At 35.7% G+C, this 22,217-nt stretch overlaps 1 protein-coding gene across 6 annotated transcripts in view; it reads right to left on the reverse strand.

The window, feature by feature from the left end:
• Nucleotides 1-22,217, reverse strand: part of PTPRZ1 (protein tyrosine phosphatase receptor type Z1) — a 138,315-nt gene that overhangs the window by 99,176 nt on the left and 16,922 nt on the right. For all 6 annotated transcript variants that reach the window (XM_038184355.2, XM_038184362.2, XM_038184344.2 and 3 more), the window contains exon 2: nucleotides 29-94. In XM_038184355.2, the coding sequence (XP_038040283.1) occupies nucleotides 29-94 (66 nt within the window). The remainder of the gene's footprint in view (nucleotides 1-28; nucleotides 95-22,217) is intronic.

Below are 22,217 nucleotides of genomic sequence, written 5' to 3' on the forward strand. Positions count from 1 at the left end.
AGTTCTTCAGTAAGACAGTTTTGCTTACCTGTGTATGACCAATCTATCTCTTCAATCAATTTCCGCTGTTGTCTATAGTATCCGTACACCAAATCTGCAAAGTAACAATAAATTACACCATGAAAACTGGAAGCTTAACAGGAACAAGACAAGTAGATGACCCCCTCACTCCCAACACTATTGTAATTACTGATGTATGGTGTACCTAGTCTTAATTTTGGACTTTGAATGGTACTTGTTAACTGTAATATAAATACTGTTCGTATTGTAGCATATAAAGGTCACAAACAAAGCAAAGACAAATGCTTTTCAGTTTATCTGAATCTCATTTGTTTTTCAATTTTTAACTTTTAGCATAAAATTAGACATACATATGCTGGTATAGGGATATGGTTTAGTGGGGACTGTTAGTGTTAGGTCAGTGTGAGTGTTAGTGTTAGTGTTAGCTCGATGATCTTGAGGTCTCTTCCAGCCTAGAAATTCTGTGATTCTGTGATTCTGTGTGGTATGATTAATGGTTTCTTCCTCCCAAACTTCATTACATCCAGGTGTTTATTTATTTATTTATTTATTGTTCACATTGTATCTAATTTCCTTCCTTCCTTCCTTCCTTCCTTCCTTCCTTCCTTCCTTCCTTCCTTCCTTCCTTCCTAATTTTAACTGAATTTTCCCCTTTAAAATTAATACAACTATCACCAGACCTCTCCCTGAAGAAACTGTCTTCTGTGATGTCCTTTATAAAGAACTAGTCTAGTTTACTTGGAAGTCAATGAAACCTAAATTTTTACTTCAGTGTGATTAGGACTTTACAGGTTTTCTCTAACTTTGTATTATTGATGCCATTTAAAGATAGTGAATAAATATTCTAAAATGTCATTTCAGTGTGGACTAGCATCAGCAATATTATAGCTGATGTATGTGAAGTTATTTGTATCTCCATAAACTTTATTGAGAAAGGCTAAATATTACTTTTTAATGACATTATTTGTCTCTAGAGAGACTAACTATATAAACGCTCATTGATTTTTTTTTCACTACAGAATAACCTTCACTGTTATGCTTTTTATGTCCGTATAACTCTAGCAATGCTACTGGTGCATGCAAAAGGAAGACTATGCCCCCGATACTTATTAATATATGCAAATTGGAGATACATTTTTTTGAGACTATCATTTCTAAAGTAATAATCTTTACTAGCTTCATTAAATACTGTTCTAGAGAAGCACAATATAACCTACTTAAGAAATAATTGCATATGAACACATTGAGCACACATATGGATTGCCTCCTTGAGAAAATGCCATAGAATTAAGCTCACATTCTGCAGTAAATACAATTTCACGAAACATTTGCATAGCATTCATTTCTTTTTCTTTAATGGGAACAAGTCTGCAGTGCTGATTATGGGATGTTAAATCATAATTGCTATTTGCAAGGTTAGCAATGTTCTGTACTTTACAATGATGGTCTACCTATCTAAATTCCACATATTTTAATAACATCAGGCCACCTGCCTCCCCCATGAAACTGTGATTCCCCTTAAATGTTTTTTCTCTTCCCTTTCTCCCTCCCCATCAAAAAACACCCTTGCAACACTTAGCAACATTCACTCATGACTAAGATTTCTACAGAAAGATCAAACCTTATATCTTAGTCCTGGAACTGAAAGCAAAAGGCTTTACTTGCACTCATTGTCTTTGGACTATATTTTCAAGTCAATATACATTGTGCTTGCTTCTTTAATTAATTATGTAAAAGAAAGCTGTTTAAGTTCTGATTCACAGGTGTTAGTTGCTGTCTCCAGTTTCCTCCTTTATCCATTGTCCTCCTAATTGTTACTTCAAACAATCAGTTGAGCATTCATATGCTAAGTGAGCAGGGTTTGGGCGTGAGAGCGTCCCACCACTTTTTAAATTCCAGATGGAGGTCTGATGGACAAGGAGTGATAGCTTCAATGAACAAGAAAAAAAGGGGCAAGGTTCACTTTTTTTTTGGTGCATTACACACTTATAGACCCAGTAAATCTTATGGAAAGTCTTTATAAATGTCAGGAGACCTTAGGAGTTCATACACCTTTTCTCCTCTGCTATTCACCTATTGTGCTCCCACAGTCCCTTCACAGCACAGTCACAGGCAGTGATTGTCAGTGGTTTTGGTATTGCCTCTTTCTGTTACAAACGTGACAAAATGAAGGAAGAAAAGCAAATTTCACTTGGGGAAGGAAGCAATTGAGGAACCGTGGCTAGCAGGGGTGTCAGATAAAAGTGTGTGCTTCTGTGTGAGTGTATGGGGACAAGTGCATGCAGCAATTTTTCCCTTGAGCTTTGCTAGCTTCCCTGGCACCCAGTAAACACCCAGTGACCAGCCAACAGTAGAGACCAGATGGAAGGTTAGTGTTTTATTTTAGAGTTAACGAATTAACTTCCATTTTGCTTTTGGGATATGACAACAATATAAGAATGTATTTAAGTTAAATACACGTTAAGTTAAATACACGTATTAAATACAACAGTGTATTTAAGTTCCTCACATGTAATTTAAATGAATGTGGTATTAATGAGAAAGTCTTCACAAAAGCATTGTGATGTTATATGTAAATCTTTGATACTGACACTTGAGCTTTTAAAGTTATCAGCTTGAGAGTCAGCATGGCTCTTGTGACACCGACTGACTCTCTTGAGCTAGTGCCCAAAACAGTTTGAATTCTATTGATGCTTTATGAAGCAAAAAAATCCTTAATATTCTCTTCTTCTTTCAGGATTCTGCTGAATATGTTTCCAAAGACTTTTGATTAATTCATAGAGCAAAACAGCTCAGGTGTGAGGTCACATTTCAACCAGTTGTATGGTTATCTTTCTATGTAGGTCAGGGAGACATGCAAGATATCATATCATTAACTGCTTTTTGTTCCCTTCTCTACCCTCCTTCAGAGACTGCATGAATCTGTGAGACTTGCTTGCTTTATATTCTATCTAACTAGTCAACAGCCCCGTTCCAGAGGCCCATAAAGTTAGGAAATGTGGTGGCCAATGCTTCAGTGTTTGTGAGGAGCAGCTGGACTGACTGATTTGTTGTTGACCTTGTCTCATGTTCAGTCATGGGGAAAAAAACAGAGAAGAAGGGCTTCTGGTTAAAGCATAGTACTGGGAGTAGTAAGACCTTGTAGATTTTTTTTTTTCCAATTTAGAATGTGTAAATAGCCAGGTTTTCTTCCTCCTGACATGAGTCTGATATTTCTTTTGCACCTATTGGCCTTGGTTCAGTTGCTTTTTATTTACTGCTCTGAATTAAGCATTCAGATACTCAGTGTGTATTTATTCATACGTAAAGGTAAACATTGAATAGTTTTAAAGATTAAAGGAAATATATGTGAGTGAAATCTTGATTTAGCACTCTGTGCTGGGATAAAGAAGTGGAAACAGGACCTCGTATCTCTGATTTTTGACAGGGAAAATCCTCTGACAGATTCTGACGCAAGTCACAAGTGCCCTCCAGAGACTCTTCTCCTAAGCCTTAGCAAAAAGGGTATTGAGAAGACAGTTATTGATGCACAAAGCATGTTTGGGGATGTTACAATCAATGTGCTGCTTTGCTATGCAGGAGAAAGGTCAGACGTAATCTGGGACTGTAATTTATACCAGTCTGCTGTAATTTTACCAGGTCTTTATGCCTGTCCTTTTTGCCAAGGCGGTGTCAAGAGATACCAGCTGCTAGACTCAAGAGGACAAAAGGACAACCTTCTGTGTTTTAGCCTAAGCTACAGCGTGAACTTCTGAGCTGCACCTCCAGTAAAGCCTGCATTTACAAGACTATGCCAACAGATTCCATTTTTATAGAAGCTTGGACACATTTAGATAAAAGATTTTCTGCAAAGGCGCTGATGTTCTTTGTGCACAGTAGAGGTAGGCACTCTTAACTCATCATTCAACTTGCAAAAACATCATGTGGTCCTAGGAAGTTACACATCACTCAGTATTTTCCTCCTGTCCCAAAATCTATAAATTAACATGCATTCATCTAGTTCAAGTGGACAACGGCAACGCGTTACAGACATGCATTGACATTAAAATCAATAGGAATTTCAATTTACATGGACAGGATTCGATCTGTGGTTCATACGTCAAAGAAGAGCATAGGAACTTTCTGGATTCTAGCAAGCATTTAAGCAATCACTGAAAATGATACAAAATACATTTGAAATTAAATAGGAGTTTTATGAATTTATGAAAAGTTTAATGAAGGAGTTTTCATTTTAAACAAAATTGTGTCTCATGAGATCTTTCCTGTGTACACTTGCATTATTGACACCGCATGAGCTGGATGCTATGAATACTAGGAGCTTGTACTGGTTCAGAAAAGATTAGAATAATCTGTAAGTGACAAACACCTCTTAAACACAATGCCATTGCTTTTGGTTCACCATATCTCTGAGCCAGATGCAAATGAAATTGGGAGCATTATACTGGGAAATGATCATTACATATTTACCTTATTTTAATGTATTTGCTTAGGCATTTGGTATTGGTTATTGTGAAGGACAGACAACTGGCTTGACCTAGCAAAACAGTCTGAAAATTTTTATTCAAATATGGTGCTTGCCAATACACTCAGTAAATTGTTTGTCAGGACAAAGGACTGGTCACCCAGGTTCAGATTTTCTACCAGACAGACAGATTTAAATCCACTGAAGGTTATCAAGATGCACCAACTGATGTCTGAATTTGAATGTATTGGATAATACTCATTCAAATACAGTAGTGTAGCTCTGACCTTATGCCCTACTTGATCTTTCTACTCTTCAACAGCACTATTATAGAATGTAAAATATTTTGATGGTCATATTTTTTAGACCAAGACATTGGAGAAGAGTTAGGTTTAAACATGAACAACAAATTGAAATTGTATGATAAGAATACAAAGCTACAACGTAGCTCAGGGAACAGCTTAGAAACATGTGTACCTGGTGTCTAAGAAGTGTCCAGGGCACTGGACAAAATTTCTGCAAATAAGTCAGAGAGGAGGACGAAATACATGGCTAGAATAATAATAACTTTTTTTTTTTTAAAAAAAAAAGCTAAATATGATTATCAAAATAGACATTTCCCGTCACATATAAAAAATAATATAATTAAATAGATCAAAATACCTTTATTATGCAAATTCTACTTCAGGAAATAAACAGAATCTTAAACATAACTAAAACTAACAAAATCAGCCCTACTAATAAATAGTGTATTCTCTCCTTATTTTACCTTCTATTAACAGAAGGTTTCAGGACCCTCTTCAATACCTTTCATCCATCTTGTGATGGTGTAGCTTCATTTTCTCAGCTGCATGATTTATACTGATGGAGGAATGGAAAGATTAAAAGCACAGTCTACTAACAGTCACAACGTTCTAATGACAGGAAGTATCTATAAATCCCTTTGAGACAAGATACATTTGTCTGAATAAGGTCTCTTTTATGGATTTGTTCAATTTGATAATGTCATCTGTAAAATCCTTAAAAATACTAAAGTGATTTTATACCCAACCTCTACCATTTCATGTACATTTTCCCCTTGAAAGTCAAAGTGTTTAAATCTTTTTTAAGGATGGGTCTAAGAATTCTGACAGCCTTAGAGAAATTTAAAAATATTTTCTTAATCCACAGTTCCTTCTGTGTAGGCTTATTTCAGGCATCAATATATTTTAGGGTATTTATAAAGAGAGTCATTTCCCTTAATTATGCTGGAGTGTAGGCTGCTCATTCTGATATGGATTGAAAAACCAAGACCTTCCCTGCACTAAATATAAAGCCAAAGCAGCTTTTTAAAATTTGTCCGTTTTTGTGTGTATTTACTAAAAGCACTTATTTACTAATATGAATTACACAAATCAGAAAGAAAAAAAAAAAAAAGAAAAAAAAAAAAAAGATTGATTGCTTTCATTTAAAAGCAGTTATCATTAAGTACCAGAGTATTAGTAGGCACTCTGCTTACTTAACCTGTCAAAACTTTACAGTGAACAGTGCCATGAATTAAAAGAATAGTGGTTACAGTATGAGCTAATGTTTATAAATCACATTTAATCATGGTTTTCCAGAGTACCTGTATATGAAAAAACAACAAGGACTCCAGTTTGATCAATTTAGGTTATATTCCATTGCAATTTTACTTGCCTGGTGCTTACAGAATACCCTGATTTTCTAGACAAGTGGAAAGTGGGAGGGAGCTCGGGATACCACAGGATATGATCCACTCTGCTTAAATTTGCTGCTTCCCAATTTAACGGTGACTACAAGCAAAGTAATAGGATGCATCTTTCCATTTATGGTCTTGTACACCTAAACATCATCTGAAGATTGAGGAAAATGATCTGATAGACTTCAGCTTTCAACACAACCATTAACAGTTAGTTGAAGCATTGATCAATGCTTTTAAATATTATCTTTTAAAGCTTCACTAGGAATCTATGTAGCATTCAAGTGCCTGCTCATTGAAACAAGGCTAGCAAGAGAGTTTAGGTGGGAGACTGGTATAGACAGAATGTCCAGAATAGATATTTCTGAACAGGCATGGTGAAATTAATTTTCTGTGAAGCTCTTGGGCTAAATACAAAGATACCTCAACCATTTAAGAACCTACAGAGTAGGTAACCCAGGAAGGCTGGATGACTGGCCTGCATCTGAAGATGATGAATGGATTCCAGGCATCTAAAGCCAAAACCAGAAGGGAATTAGGAGAACTGTAATCTCCCCCAAGATATGACACTAATGTCCCATGTATTAAGTGAGGCAAAATGGATTTTACAATAGAAATTGAAATTTTTATTCAAATGCAGGTATCAAGCAGTGCCTTCTGGGACACACTCATATCTCTGCTATTACAGACTCCTTTCCTCAACCCAGACTGTCTTTTAATGCTATATGTGTAAAATAATGGGATCACATAAATAAAAAACTAGGAGTACATCCAGACCAGACATGAACAAACAAAAATTCAGTCAAGTCAGTGAAATTACAGGCAATTGGTTTCAAAATGAATTCATTTCTCTTTTAGCATTACCAAAGAAGTAGGAAAATAGAGAGTTGAGCAGAACTGGACTTTGTTTAAACATAAATACAAATGATAACATAATTTTATTTGCATTATACTTGTCAATGTTATGGCTATTCCACAGATAAACTGAGGAAAACTTTTCTGATTTTGATTTCTAGCAAAATTGAGTGTAAAGAATTATGATAAATATAGTTAAGAATGTGAAAGTGTGGAAGTGAAAGAATGAAGAATATGTGCTTTACCTCTTACATTTAACACCTAAGTGTCAAAACATTTACAATCCTCCTTCCAACAAACAAAAACTTTTTGCAATAGACATTGCAGAACTGCAATGAAAAATAAAACAAATTTAAGTCCTATACAAAAATCTCAGCATTCTTGTTTAAATGGCTTTTGGAAGAGTTTTTAAAAATTGTTGATACCTTTCTCTAATGTCTCTCCACCTGTTAACATTTATAGATCAGTAAAACTCTACAGTTTTGGTAATACACCTCTAAACTTCTTGTGAGTAGACCTTATGCAAGTCATCTCAAAGAAACATTTACTGAAATGAATGCATTTTAGCACAGTAGAGGTTATAAAGTCAGCTGTTAGAAACTTTATCTTTTGCAAACTTTCAGAAGTTAAAATGATCTTGTAGACTCCAATGAACACCCTCAGATGGAACCATATGATGGGTGGCAGAATGAGAGAAATATATAAAGGAGGAAGTCTTTAATTATTAAGTACTTTCCTCTCCTCCATATTGGATTCTGGACTTGTGAATTCTGTTCAACCATTATCCTTCTAGTCATTTTCCAATAAGTTTCCTGAAAGGCGGCTCTTTAGATAGCAATATCTTCTTTTGCCTCAGGGAGGTATTTACTTTAAACATCTTGGTTAAATTCTTTTTTTCAATAACATTTGTTATTGCCCTGGATGTTTTTGCATAAGTATTTGTATAAGTCTAGATACTATGCCATAAACCTCTTACAAAACCATACCAAAACTGTTCTACTCCCATGAAGAAACCCTTCAGTCAGAATTTTATGACCAAAAAATTCTAAAGCTGAACATGGACACCTGATACCAAATGCATATCTATAAAAACATGTATCTCTACTTGAAAAAGAATATATGAATATAATGAAAACAATATGATGGAAATGTTGTAAATAAATATAGGAACTATTTTTTTGACAAATCCTTACATTTATATATATGTGCATAGGTATGTATAAGTATATATCTAATGATTTGTCAAAACGGCGTATGTATCTCTCTGTATAAACATAGATATTCTGATATCTTATAATTGTATCAAATTAGAAATCTCACGTTTACTCTTTTTTCCTTAGGCATTTCTTATTGTAACTGAATACATACACATATTATTTGGAAAAGGAAAGGAAGCACTGCACAACTGCTACAGAAAACAGAGAAAAATGTGAACAATGACACACTAAAAGAATAAAACAAAGGCAAAACAGTTACTTAGTGTGTGTTCTTATTTTCTGAGAAAAAAAAAAAAAAAGAGGTTCTTTTTACTAGAATATGGAAGAATTATTAATGCAGAGGTATATGTGGGATCTACAGAATAACTGTAATTACATTTGAATTCATTTATGATATTATATCTCAAAATACAGTGAGGTGATGAACCCAAATTTATGCTTCCTTCTTCCCTACAGCTCATTTATTGCAGGACTGGAGACCCTGCTGTTGCTTTCATTTTCTCCCACATCATGCAGGCTCTCTTAACCAGAGAGCACAGAGTACTCATCATACCTGTTTCTGCAGATAGTTTATATCTGCCTTTTGGATGTCTTGGGGAGCATTTGCACTGTAGGTTTGCATCTGTCCAGGCAGAGAAAGGAAACAAACTTGTATTTCCTGATGTCCATGGAGATTTCAAGACAGCAGGATATAGTGAAACATGAAAAGTAATAGGATCTTAACACTAGAAATGTGTGTTTTAACACTAGAAAAGTGTGTTCTGGCAAGGTTTAATTTTGAAAGAGTGCCCGAAACATGATTAATTCTTTAAGTAAGAGTTTTAAATATGAAATAGGCTCCAAGCTGTCCAGTATCCAGTCAGAGAAATTCCCAGCAAATTCTAAAACTTAATTTTAAGCATTTGGGAAAATTTCAGGTTAAGAATTGTCTGGAGTTCCACAAGCAGTTATCCAAGCCTTAGAGCTATCAAGAGCACACAGCCTGAAGTTTAATTAATTAGGCCTCTTTTTTTTTTTGGTGGGATAACTCATCAATCTGCTGCAGCAATTTTGAAGCTGATTTCAAAAACTTATGAATCATTACAAGCTGATCAAACTACATCTTCCTGTTTTCCCATGAATTCTAAGGAATTCAGTTTTAGTCCTAGGTTTTAGAGGATTTATGGAAGAATGGCAGCTCCAGAGGGAACTGGTGGTGTGGGTTTTCCTCCATGTTTTGCCAACTCCTACACAATGCAAGTAAAACATCACACCAGAGCTGTATTTTCCTACAATTCAGGCATTTAGTGCTCCCACCAGGCTCTTGCTAGTCAGCATGTCTTACTCTTGTTTTGAAAAGCAAATGGTCAGTATCTGGTCCTCTGCTTCATCAATCATAAAAAAAAAGTGTGGTGTACTATTCTATGGAACGATATTTTTACTTTCACAAACTGCTGAAAACAAAAAGATGTATTGATTGCTCCTGGAGGTCTATTGTAGATAACTACAACTATATTCTTAACACTTGATTTTTTTTCCCCTTCACGTTTTGATAAAACATGAGATATCAAATAAAATAAGATGCCATTTTAAAAAGTATTTTCTTCAAATTTCCTTTCTTGATCTCATTTTTTAATTCTCTTCTGTGCCTTGCTATCTACATTGCATCCTTTCTGAGTCTTATTATCTACATTGCATCTACCATTTGATATAATCTTGAGATCAAATTCTGTCTCATATTTCATATGTGTGCAAAGAGAGTGCCATGATCAAAATAGGAAGCCCATCCTAGTCCTGTCCTACATCACCCACAAAACTGGAACTTCACAGATGATTTCAGAATTCAGATGCTTATAATATTTTGTATTGGAGACTCAGAAGAGCGGCAGATCATTTTGCATGATCTATGTAGTCATGTATCTTGGTCATTTGTATTTAATTAAAAATCTCCTTACCTTGGAGAGGAGAGGTAAATCTCTCAGGGAGGCTATACAGCCCATGTGAATCCAGACAGAACATTACACCACTGTATACACACCTCTCCCCCCCATCCCCCTAACATCTAACAGGTATCTGTAACAGTAAATGGAAACAGAATATAGCTTTGTTGTATACAACAATACAACAGGGGAGGAAAAAACAAAACCAACCAAAGAAAAGTCCTGTTTTGTTAGATCATATTCTTTCTCTTCTAATCCCTGCTGAATTCTGTCAGCAGACATAAGCCTAGTTGAACAAGGTTTGACCCAAATGTGGAAATAATAGCCCCATAAGATGATAGATACATGGTTTAATCAATCATTGTAAACATGAAATTTCACCTTACTGCAATAACAATTTCCCCATATAATCCAACTTTTCACTAAGGCAGTAAAAAGCCTTTTCCCAGGTCTCAGGTGGTCGTGGCACTCCATGAAAAGCCTTAATTTGTGCACTGAACCACAAAATGGAGGTTCTGACCTCTTGTTACTTGCAATCCTACACTGAGTGTATAACATGGTTTGAACTGAAAATCTCATTGCAGCAATCCTCCTTCCAGGTTCAGATTAGTTCAATACAACTGAAAGTTCATATACTGTGGCAGTCAGCTGTCAACACTCAATAAGCAACTGCAAATTGACTGTGACTTTCTAGCAGCAAGAAATTAAATCTTTGAAACAAAAATCAGGAAGCCTGGGAATGTCATTATGAATCATAGGCAATTTTTAACCACATAGTAATACTGTAACACGAAGAAATTAAATACAACATATCTAACTAATAAATTTGTTTTCAGTTAATTGCAATGATTCATTTACCAAGATTAAATTATTTTTATTGCCAATTAATAGAGCAATTAACTGCTCTGTCAATTAACTGCATCCCAAATTAGAGGAAAACGTTATCTAAAAATGTATGGTGAGTTAATGGTTTGAGCACACTTAAATCTTATAAGTAGGCTTCAATGCACCTAAAGTCACTTGACTTACAGTTAGCTGACAAGGTCATTCCTACATTGTGAATTCACCTGCCTAAGCTCTTTTCTGGTTTGGATTGTATCTCCCAACAGAACTAAGGAGCTGGGGCTCTTAAGTGATGAAGAATTAGTTCTCCATAGGGGATTTAACACTGAACTCCCATTGTAGGCTCTCAAAGATCCTCAAAGCCCTTGATAAATGGACACCTGCTCTTGGTCTAGGTGTAGAGCACTAAAACCCTGGATAAAGGCATTAATTATCAGGCTGTGAAGTATGTCTGCCTGTCTCTCCCTCTCATGAATATTCATATAAATGTTTTATGGTATGGAGAAAACTTCAATGGGCTGGATTGAGAGTGTCTTCTCTTAATATTCTTGGGCAAGTAATTAGGATGCCTTGTACAGGGCCATTTAGGCACTTCTGCCATTGTACAAGGGAGAAAGCCTGACTTTGTGATCATCTTACACATCTGGCCAAGTAATGCAAGGTTATGAATAGGGGGTGGTCTGGATGTTTACCTATAGACTTAGTAGAAGTGCTCTCTCTGGCTGTTTTCTTGTAAACATTTCCACTTAGATGCGCAAAACCTAACAGACAAAATGAACAGGGTGCTAAAACTCACTTCCCTGGGTGAGCAAGGATGGTTTAAACTTTTAGACTCTGAACAACACCTTGGGAAAAATAAAACTGTGGAGAGGGGAGGGGAGGAGCATACAGCTAACTATATCAAAGCAACTCCGTGCCATAATAATATAAATATATTAACATGGCTAAAACACTGACTTTAGCAAAGAAAAGCTAAATGAATTCATAAACAACAGCATGACTAAATAAACAGCACAGTGTAACAGAATAGTAACAAAAAAGTAGGATTTAAGTTACCGCGTGTAAAATGGCCAAATCGTGAAAAAAGACAAAGCTTACAGAAACAACACAGGTGTGAATCCGACAAAATATGACAAGATATGACAGGAGTTCATATCTTGAACACAAACAAGCATAACCTTTCTTGAGAAACCCTTAAAACATGCACAAAAGATAGCTCATATAGTGACAGCAGATGAGCCATTCTGCAATATTATTTAAACTGACGTTCAAGTGACAACAAGGGTGTCAAATCAATATATTGACACCAACCTTTAGGAAATATGGAACACTTTTTTTTTTTTTTTAAGATCATCTAAATAAAAATATTTCCAATTTTGAAAGGGATTAAACTTTGTAGAAGTCTTCAAAATGTCTATTATTTGACAAGAAATGGAAACACATGGTTAAAATATTCAAGAGGGTATGCTGCAATGCTACAATGCACTTATGTTTCAAGGAAGTTCATAGAGTAATAACTAGGAAGGTAAAAGTGTAACAACACCAAAAGATGTTCAGATTTAATTGATGCAGCAGCAAAAATAATTATTTAGAAAAAATTGCTTTGAGAAAAACTAATCTACTTTTTCTTTACTGGGTTTTCAATTAATTTTATCAGCTGAAAGAAGAGTCCAGGGCATCCCTGGAGAGCTAAATCAAGTTCTTCATTCATTGTATAGCTGGAGTCCATTTGAAATTTGAAAATATGTTGGAAATGCTGAAGAACTGCCCTTAAATGATCTGTGTAGTTTCACCTGGAAAACTGAGTCCTGTGCTGCTCTTGAATTCTCAAAAATAATCAGGCACAGTAACATGGGACAGAGGAAACACTAATGAAAGTGGCCATGGAAAAGTTCCAAATAAGGGGATATGGAAAAGGCTAAGAATGCTTATTTTGGAAAGAAAACAAATATAAAGAATAATGAATGTTGTTGAGATGAAGATTGGGAACTTTTGTTCTCCCTCTCTCTACAAGAACAAGAACACCCGGGGGCATTAATGAGAAGTCTGAAAGTAGAAAAACCAGTGAAAGGATACACTTCTTTTCACATCTAGGCAATTATCACTGCAGGAAACTGCCGAGGCTAACTGCAGAATCTAACCACTAAGCAAAGATCGAAATAGCTGTGAGGATATCAAGAATATTTGGAGCTATCACACTACATTTAGAAAGGAGCCTGGCATGGATATGATTACAGATGTGTGAGAAAGACTGCTGAGTATCTCACTGCTGCCTACTGGGAGATTTCACGGCCATTCTTGTGAGGCATCAGGCCTCTGTCAAACAATAGTAAATTCAGGTATGACGCAGGATGGCTATTCCTGCCATTTGCATACTATACAGCAGTGACCCATGGCATCTGACACAGTGGCAGTACATGCCCTAGATGAAATACAGTTACTATTAAAACTTTAAATAGACATCACTTATTGTTCTGTAAGGGACACTCTACTTGCATCCAGGTAAGCAAAGAAGCTAACTTTGGGAAGTTGGCTGGACCACCTGATATGATTGGCTCTTTCCTTGCTTAGATTCAGGAGTGTCCCTAAATGCTTTTTAGCCATGTTTCCCTTAACAGTCTAAAATTTTGTCACTGATAGCAAGATATGACTGTGAATTGATATACCAGGTAAACAGAAAAATCTCAGATCCATCAGTTGTAGCCTCCTTCCAGAACTGGAGATTACATGACTCTTGCTGTTTTATTGCAATATCCACCATGGTCAAAGATCAAATGCTCCTTGTAGACACTACTGCCTTTCACTCCATTCTTTGAGAGAAGAGGACTGAACAATTTTTTGCCTAACCAACACTGCAAAATACACTTTCTATAAACTCTTGGGCAATGGTATTTTCAAACGGTGTCCTTCTGCAATTTCTCACTCATCCTCAAAAATTGAGTCCTCTGTAAGGGCTTTTTTAAGGTGATTGCTGCTAATAATAATATTGCCTTTTCTTTGGCCAGTTTCTAGCCATTCTGCTGTATCTAACTGTGTTTGTCATGGAGAACCTGAAAACCAGGAGAATAGCTTGATTTGGCCATTCACAAATATGACTCTCTCTCTCTCTCTCTTTTTTTTTTCTTTCTTTTTTTTTTTTTTCCCTAATTTCTCCCTGCTGTTGTGCTGTTGTCTGCTGCTGTGGAGCAGCACAATTTATATGCTCAGTAAAAACATATGCGATTATAATACTTATCTAACTGTTCCTTTGTCTTGATGAGATGATGCTGTTGTGTACACTAGGATCACCCACTTATGGTCTTTTCCATTATGCCTTGAGCAGTTACCATGTTTCCCATTACAGTTTTAACATTCAAACATCACCACTAGTGAACAAGCATGGGCACTAAAGCTCTTATGAAAATAATTCCTGGAATTTACATCTCTTAAATTGGATAATGGGCAAGTACCAGCTGTTCCTGCTGTGTTAATTCAGAGTTCTGACTTTAAAGACTTGCCTCTTCCTACTGGAAAGCTGTTGGGTAATGTCATTCTAAAGGAAGGCCAGGAAATGTAGTTACATTGCTCTCTAAATATAGTTTCGCACAGCTATACAGGAAATTCATTTAGCTAATATTGGTATAAAATGTTCAAGTAGCACTAGACAAATACTGTAAAAAAGCCTGACATGGATTACAGACACAATATCTTTCATTTTATTACATTTATTTTATTGAGTATTTCTATTTCTTACATGTCATCCTCATCAAAAGAAAAACATACCCAGTGCAATTCTATCATTATACTGTGGAAATAGCCTGTAGCATATTAGGTAAGATAACCATATCTTTTACTTTCACCATAAGAGCTAGATGAAGCTGAGACAAGTATTAGTTAATCTGGCAAATAAAATCTCTGCTGAATACTCAAATACAGGTTGCCTAATGCTACTCTTCCTGGTACTTGTACTGTAATTTAATTTAAATGCAGAAGGACACTCCAAATGTGGCTGCTGGGTAGGTTTTCTTCATGTTAAAAGTAAAGAGGAATACAGTCTGAACTACTTCTTACCTGGGTAACTGTACCAGCAGAGACTTTTGTGCCTGAAGAAAAGTGGGGTAAAGTGGAGAAACCAGGCCTGACTTTTTGTTATGTCCTATAAAGGTCAATGTAAGACAATGTGATAGAGAGACTCTGAATTAATATGTTTTCTCAAGCAACTCTGTGTCTAACTTCCCAGGTGTGCAGACCACCCCAGAGCAGAGCAGGACTCCTACTCTACCCAGGAAGGCAGTGAGGACAGCTGCTGCTGAATTTCCAGTCCCAGAGAAACACTGCATGAATTCACTTATCTCCCAGGCACAAGGCAGGTAATGAGCCAGGACCACTCTGCCATTTTCATGCTTCTAGTTGCCCACATAGAGGTTGTAAATAACTGCCAATTTATTTATTTTTTCCTGTATTTCAGGGCTGTATCTGTTCTTCAGCTGTTATTTTTTTATGCTCCTTTACAGATAAATGATCTATTTTGACTGTAGCAGGTGACCAGCATTAAGTTCTTTCAAAGAGAAACCCTTAAAAAATGATGTCCAGCTCTGATTAAGTTGACTATCTGAATTCAAAGCATGTCTTGACTGCTTTCCATGAAAACAACTGATCCTTTTCATGGGTTAATGCCACTGTAACTTCCTCTACACATTGAACAGATTACCATGGACACAAATTCAGACTCCTTCCATTCACACAAGGTCCCTAGAAATTTGCATAAGTCGGCAGAGAGAACAGGCAGCCAAGCTTTCACTGGCATGAATATTGTGATGAAACTTTCCAACAATCTGCACTTTTGTCTCCTGAAAAATAGTTTACAGTACAAAACTGCAACGTAGCTAAATAATAAAGGAAAAAAATATTTTAGGTGATTATTTTAAATAGTCTTTTAAATAAATAATCACTACCCAGTTACCTTAAATTAATTCATGGCAAAATCAAAACTGTTTGTAAAAGTCCTATTAATCCCATGTACAATAAAAAATGTTACTTTACTATGCCATAATACTGGGCTTTTTTATCTCAAAGTGTGTCACAGCAGTGCATCTGTTGCACATAAACCAAAACTAAAATATAATACCTATGCTGGACCAAGAAAGTATTCTCAATACAGTTTGTGACTTTTTAAAAAAGACAGGCATTTTTGTCATAAACAAACTATCCCAAATATAAGGAGGGTACTTCTACTCACATTTAAACCTATTTCTGTAAGCTTTGTTCAAGAAATTTCACTGAAATCAGCTTTGGAACATAAAACATCATTGCACTTTTGCATTCAAGGGTTTTGTAGGAGGAGAGGTCAGGATAGGGTCATCCAGAGGTTGGATTTATTAGAACTATCTTTAGGTATCATTGTCATGAATTAATTTTAAAAAGAGCAAGGCAGACTCCAGTCTTCCAAACTCAAATTTTCCTACTGAATATTGTACAACTAAATCACCTGAATCATTCTTGAAATGCTTTCCTGAAAAGAAGCAATACACCTATTGTTACAAAATATCTCCTGAGGAGAAAATCAGATATTTCTCAGGAATCTGAATTGCTTTTATTAGGCTAACCTTTTGGTGAATGTTATGTGAACATGAAGAAAGGTCAGTGCATTCCTTGAACAGCTCTTAATCCAAAGACACTGAGGGATGCACAGCCTGTCCCAAATGCTTCAGCGTATATTTCAGACCTTATTGATATCTAATCTTTCCACTTCCACCCCTCTCAGTTCATTTAGGAACACACACTGTGTGTTTGCTTTGACAAAATCCTCCCACTGCTGGCTTCCAAACCTTTCTTGGCATCTTCTGCATCTGCAGAACCCTTCCTGCGACTCTGTTGTGTCCATGTTGAAGCAATTATCAGAAATGAAATATATATCTGTTCTTTTCTAACAGATTCACATTGAGGTTTTAAGTTAACCAACATTTTCATTGTAAAGCCTTTCCATCTAACAAAATTAATTGCTTTTTAATAAAAGAAATCCTATTTTATTATTATTTTTTTTTAATCTGGAATCTATTTTTAAAGCCCATAAAAATAATTACAAAGTGAACGTATTTTAGAGTTCAGAGTTAATTGCTAGTTTTTCTGATAAGCTGTGAAGTATTTTTAAGTCAGACTACTATTGTAATGGTTCTAATCAAAAAGCTCTTTCTTGTCTTCCTTAAGCAGCCAAGCCCTTCTGTAAGGAACTGTAGTTCCACTGGAAAAACAGCAAGTTTTGCCACTGATTTTGTTAAACCATTAGGCTTAGGTGTGATCTGAGAGCACAAAAACTCATGTTATCTCAAATGCCCTCAATTCAAATAGCTTAGAACAGAATTTCCACAAATAAACTAGAACAAACTTTTCCTTCTATTTTACCCTACACCTTTAAAGCAATGTACCTATTGTGCTTTAAACTACATGCTCATACAAACACAAGGTTTAACAATTACTCCCAAAATATACAATACTTTCCCTAGTAAAACAAAAAAGAGAGTTTAGACAGTTCAGAGGCAGTTTTTTTTTTTCAAGTAAATTTTTCATATTTTTTTCTCTGTGCAAAAGAATGAAAAATTCTTAAACTGACATCAACCACCATGCATTTCATGATTGCATGATTACATAATGATCTCCATCTGGGACTTTGAAGCTAATCTTGAGGCTGTATCTTAATTTTTGCTCTTAAAATTAACCTGGGAAGAAATTAAGCATCTTGAAATTCATCTCAAAAAAGTGAATCCCGAGTTTCCAAGTGATCTTTGTTCAAGGGCATGAATGGAATAGATAGATTGGAAAAGAAGCTGAAAAATCTTACTTTGGTCCAGAAATACTAACAACAGATATATATCTTATAGCCACACCACTTTCTGTAATTCAGCATTCAACACCTCATGCAATATCATTGACTTGTTACTTCAGCTGTACCACCAGCTCTTCAAGACATTCTCCTCAAAAAAAAATCTCTCCTTAAAGGGGAAATAGCTTTAATGTGAGCAAGCAATATATTAATGATATACTGTTTCATTTATGGGAAACTCAAATTTCCCAAGCTACAAGCAATGATTAGTTGCAGTTATATGCAACTTACTGCCTCTTTCCAAACCACAGGATTCTTCACAAATATAGCATATAGTATATACAAATACACTTCAGCAAAATAAGAGGAAAAAAAAGAGAAAATAAAACTTTTTTTTTTCTTTTTTTTTTTTTTTTTTCAGTTTTAGAGAAAGAAACATGAAATTAAGCAAGAAATAAATGCCATCTTTGATGAAAGAGTAAAGCATACCTCTTGATGGTGAGCTGGCTACAATCCATTTGAACAGTGCCTTTTGAAATTTCTTGAAGAACATCACAGATAATTGAATACAACAAGAAATAGATAACTGTGTCAAAGTCTACATTAACAGAGTTCTAATCTTCATTCCAAAGGGGAAAGATATGTGGTCCTTGAACTGTTTGAACATATGGATCAGCAGTAACCCTACTTTCTCTTGTACTATGAGGCACAATAATGGAAGGGACCCATGGCAACATGAGTCTCCTAGGCATCTTGTAGCTGAAGCTAGAAAGAAAAAAACAATAAAGGTCTAGCCTTCTTCTGCAAATTCTAAGTTTCATTTAAATATATGTTTGTCATTAGGAGAGTGCAGCAACATGAAGTTTCCAGGGGACCTTGACTTTTCATAAATACCTGAATTCGTTCACTTTTTGAGGCCAATATGCAGAAGACCACAGACTGTGTATCTGGCCATTTTTATTTTTCTACCAGTAAAACTTACTCTAGATAGAAATTAAGTCCTCACATCATTCCAAACTAGGACATAAGGGCTTCATATCTCTTTCTTATATATATTTTTAAAGAAGGGGAACTAAAACTTCAGAGTGTACGTGGAGATTAAAGTCCAAAAATCTAGAGCTTTTGGAAAACAGAAATCACCTGGAAGAAGTTCATCCAAAACAGGACCCAAACCTTTACACTCCTGTCTTGTAGTGCCTTTCTTCCCTTTCCCCTTCCTTTCATTCTCTCTCTCTCTATCTTTTTTTTTTTTTTGTTCCTTCTGCTTTATTTTTCAACTTGAACATTTTCATCAACTTTAAGTTGCCTAGTCAGCCTTCCTATCAGATGTCATTCCATAGCACTTCTTTCCAGATTTTTAATGTTTTAATTGTTTTACTTTCATACATTTTATAATGCTGAGGCCCACCCGGTGAGCAGGACCCATATCTTCATCTGCTGCCAGGGAAAGCTCATGTGTCACTGAAGAATCAATACAGGCAATAGCTGAAAGATGGTTGTAGTCATCAAAGCAGTCAGATCCTTTTTCCTAGGATCACACTGGTAGCAGACCAAGGGTTTTCTACCAGCCAAATGAATTGTTCTGGCCTGCTCTTAGTGGCTATCTCTACCCTAGAATAGGCAGAAACCTATTTGTGTGCATGAATTGTGTCAGGCGAGTGCAATAAGCTCAGTGTGATAGGAGTAAGCTTCTCAGCCCTGGTAAAAATGACAGCTAAGGGCAGACTGTTGCCATCAAATTAACTCCCCAGGGAAGGAAAGCTGCCAGCAATGGGCTGAATGATGGATGAATTGTTCTGTGAGGCTGCAAATAACACACAGACCATGGCTTGAACATTCCCTTTTTCTCGTATCAAATTGAAGCTCCCCTTTTCACCTACAAGTTTGTGCCTCAGATTTGATTTATCCATCACTAGTCCACAGGGTCTCATTTGCATTTCATAATTTACCTTTATCTTTATGGTTGTCTTTTCTCAGCATACTCCTCTTATACTGCTGATTCATAAGACGAGCTCTGTCATCATCAGCAAAGCAAACTCCTTCATATCTAAACCACTTCTTTATTAATTGTCATGCACTTACTTTCTCAAGGTTTGACATTATTAATTTTTTCATAATTAGATTACGGTTGAACGAAGATCTCATTTCTGCCGAGTGCCAACAAAGTGCAAACACTATAACATGTCTGCTTTTTTTGAGTAAATACAAATTCTATCAGTGTTAATTCTGCCTCCTGTGAAGGTGTGTAATGAAAGAGAGATTAGAGTATTAGTAAAGAGAATTCTATATTGTTGTTCTAATGCACATTTGCTAGTTTGATGTCAACTAATTGGTAAATCAGGCACTGATGAAAGGGTTGCTTTTTAATTTATCTAGCAACACCTGGCTTATTGCCAAATGAATGCGCTCACTGCTCTTATATTGGCAGCATGCTAGTTTATTTGTGTAAGGAACAAGTTTTATTCATTCATTAAAAAGCATCTAGTCCCTTATGAACTCCATACCACCACTGGGAGGAAAGGAGATGTAATAATATAACTGTAGAAAAAAACAGTTCCTGCTGGTTTAATTGGTATCTTGATTAATGGAATCATAGAATGGCTCAGGTTGAAAGGGACCTTAAAGACCACCTAGTTCCATCCCCTTCCACCATGGGCAGGGATGTCACCCACTAGATCAGGTTGACCAGGGCCTCACCCAGCCTGGCCTTGAACACTTCCAGGGATGGGGCATCCACAGCTCCGTTTTGTTTTGTTTTGTTTTTTGTTTTGTTTTGTTTTGTTTTGTTTTGTTTTGTTTTTTTCCGTTTCCTGCTGACTATGGTCCCTGGGCATGAGTCTTCAGACTTGAAGATATAATGTAGTGACTTATACAGTAGATAGCTGGAAACAGGTGTTGCAGAGTCATAAAATTCTGTAGATGCCTATATCTCTAAAAGATATTATTTTAAAGTTCCAATACTTCCTATTTTGTCTTTAACAAAATGGGGAAGGACCTCACAAATATAAAACTCTTGAAATACCTTGTTATGGAATGTGTTTTCCACCCTTTAAAGGATTTTATCATTTCTAACAGTTTTCAGCCTGTAATAACAGTATATCAGTAATGTATGGAACACTTTCATAATTTTTAAAATATCACATGGATAAGTAAACTATTGGAAGGTTATACATGTACATACCATCCTTAGCCCTCTTCTTTCATCCTCAAATTAAAAAATCATCTTTTTAATGCAAAATATTCATATCAACAGATGCATTTGTAGCAATGTGAGACTGGTGGCTGTGTGACTACAGCATGGACATATACCAAAAGAAAAACATCCACCCTATTTCAAATGCTGGGAGAGCTGGGAGGCATGATAAGACACCATTTTATTATTTATTTTTTATTTTATATTACTTGTGCTAAACAAAAAGTACAGAGTACCATTAACAGTATTAGTTCTTAACCTGGTATTATCTCACTCCAGCAATTTTATTTGTTGTATAATAGATGTTAGAATTCCATAAGGCCTAATAGATGTACATAAAAAAAATATGGATACAGTTTAGAACTGAGTAGAAGAATTTCTTTTGATCAGGATTTGCACTAATATGCCCTTTTTCCTCACAGTGTCATGTTAGATTATTATTTTTTTCTCTAGGATAGTATGTTTCTCTTGATTTATTTTATTTTTTTTCAGTAAAGCTAGGATATTCATCGCAGCCATCATAGAATTCTGGCTCAGAGGAAAAAGAATAAAGATTTTCCCTTTAAAGATGCAAGTAGAACATCAATTTTATTTTCTAGAATGAAGGCAATTCAGTCAAGCAAATCCTTCTTCATGACTAGAGCCTTGGATGGATTCTTAAAATAAACTCATTGTAGATATCACATAAAAAAGAATGTAGAGTTGTTTTTCTTCAATTAAAATCACTGTGAAATGTAGCTGAAATATATTCCCCAGTACTGTCTCCCTCAAACAGAACCTTCATTATGTGCAATCCTGTCCATTCCCCCTTGCACACTGAAAGTCTTCACAACCATGATCCTCACAAGTCCAAATTTTCAACTTCTCTTCAACATAACCAGTTATTAGTGAAGGTGTATACCTTTTGCTGAAAACCAGCAAAGTCCCTCTTTGATCTGCAATGAACAACTGCGTTCTGTCCATAGAAGCATCAGTGTGCTATACTCAGGAGCAGTGAGTTTCAGTCAAATCTTGGTTTTGTATATTGTGCAAAGATGTGGCATTAGGTCTCTATGAATTCTTTATACATGAAACCTTTTCCAACCTAATTACTTTGCGGCATAAGAATACACATTTCTGTTTTGAAACCAATCAAACTTTTTTTTTTTTGTTAGTTTTGTTTTGTTTCTTGGTTGTTATAACCTGAAAATCACTGTCAGCACTCACTTA

This window comes from Anas platyrhynchos, chromosome 1 (assembly GCF_047663525.1).
Source record: "Anas platyrhynchos isolate ZD024472 breed Pekin duck chromosome 1, IASCAAS_PekinDuck_T2T, whole genome shotgun sequence".
Taxonomy (NCBI): domain Eukaryota; kingdom Metazoa; phylum Chordata; class Aves; order Anseriformes; family Anatidae; genus Anas; species Anas platyrhynchos.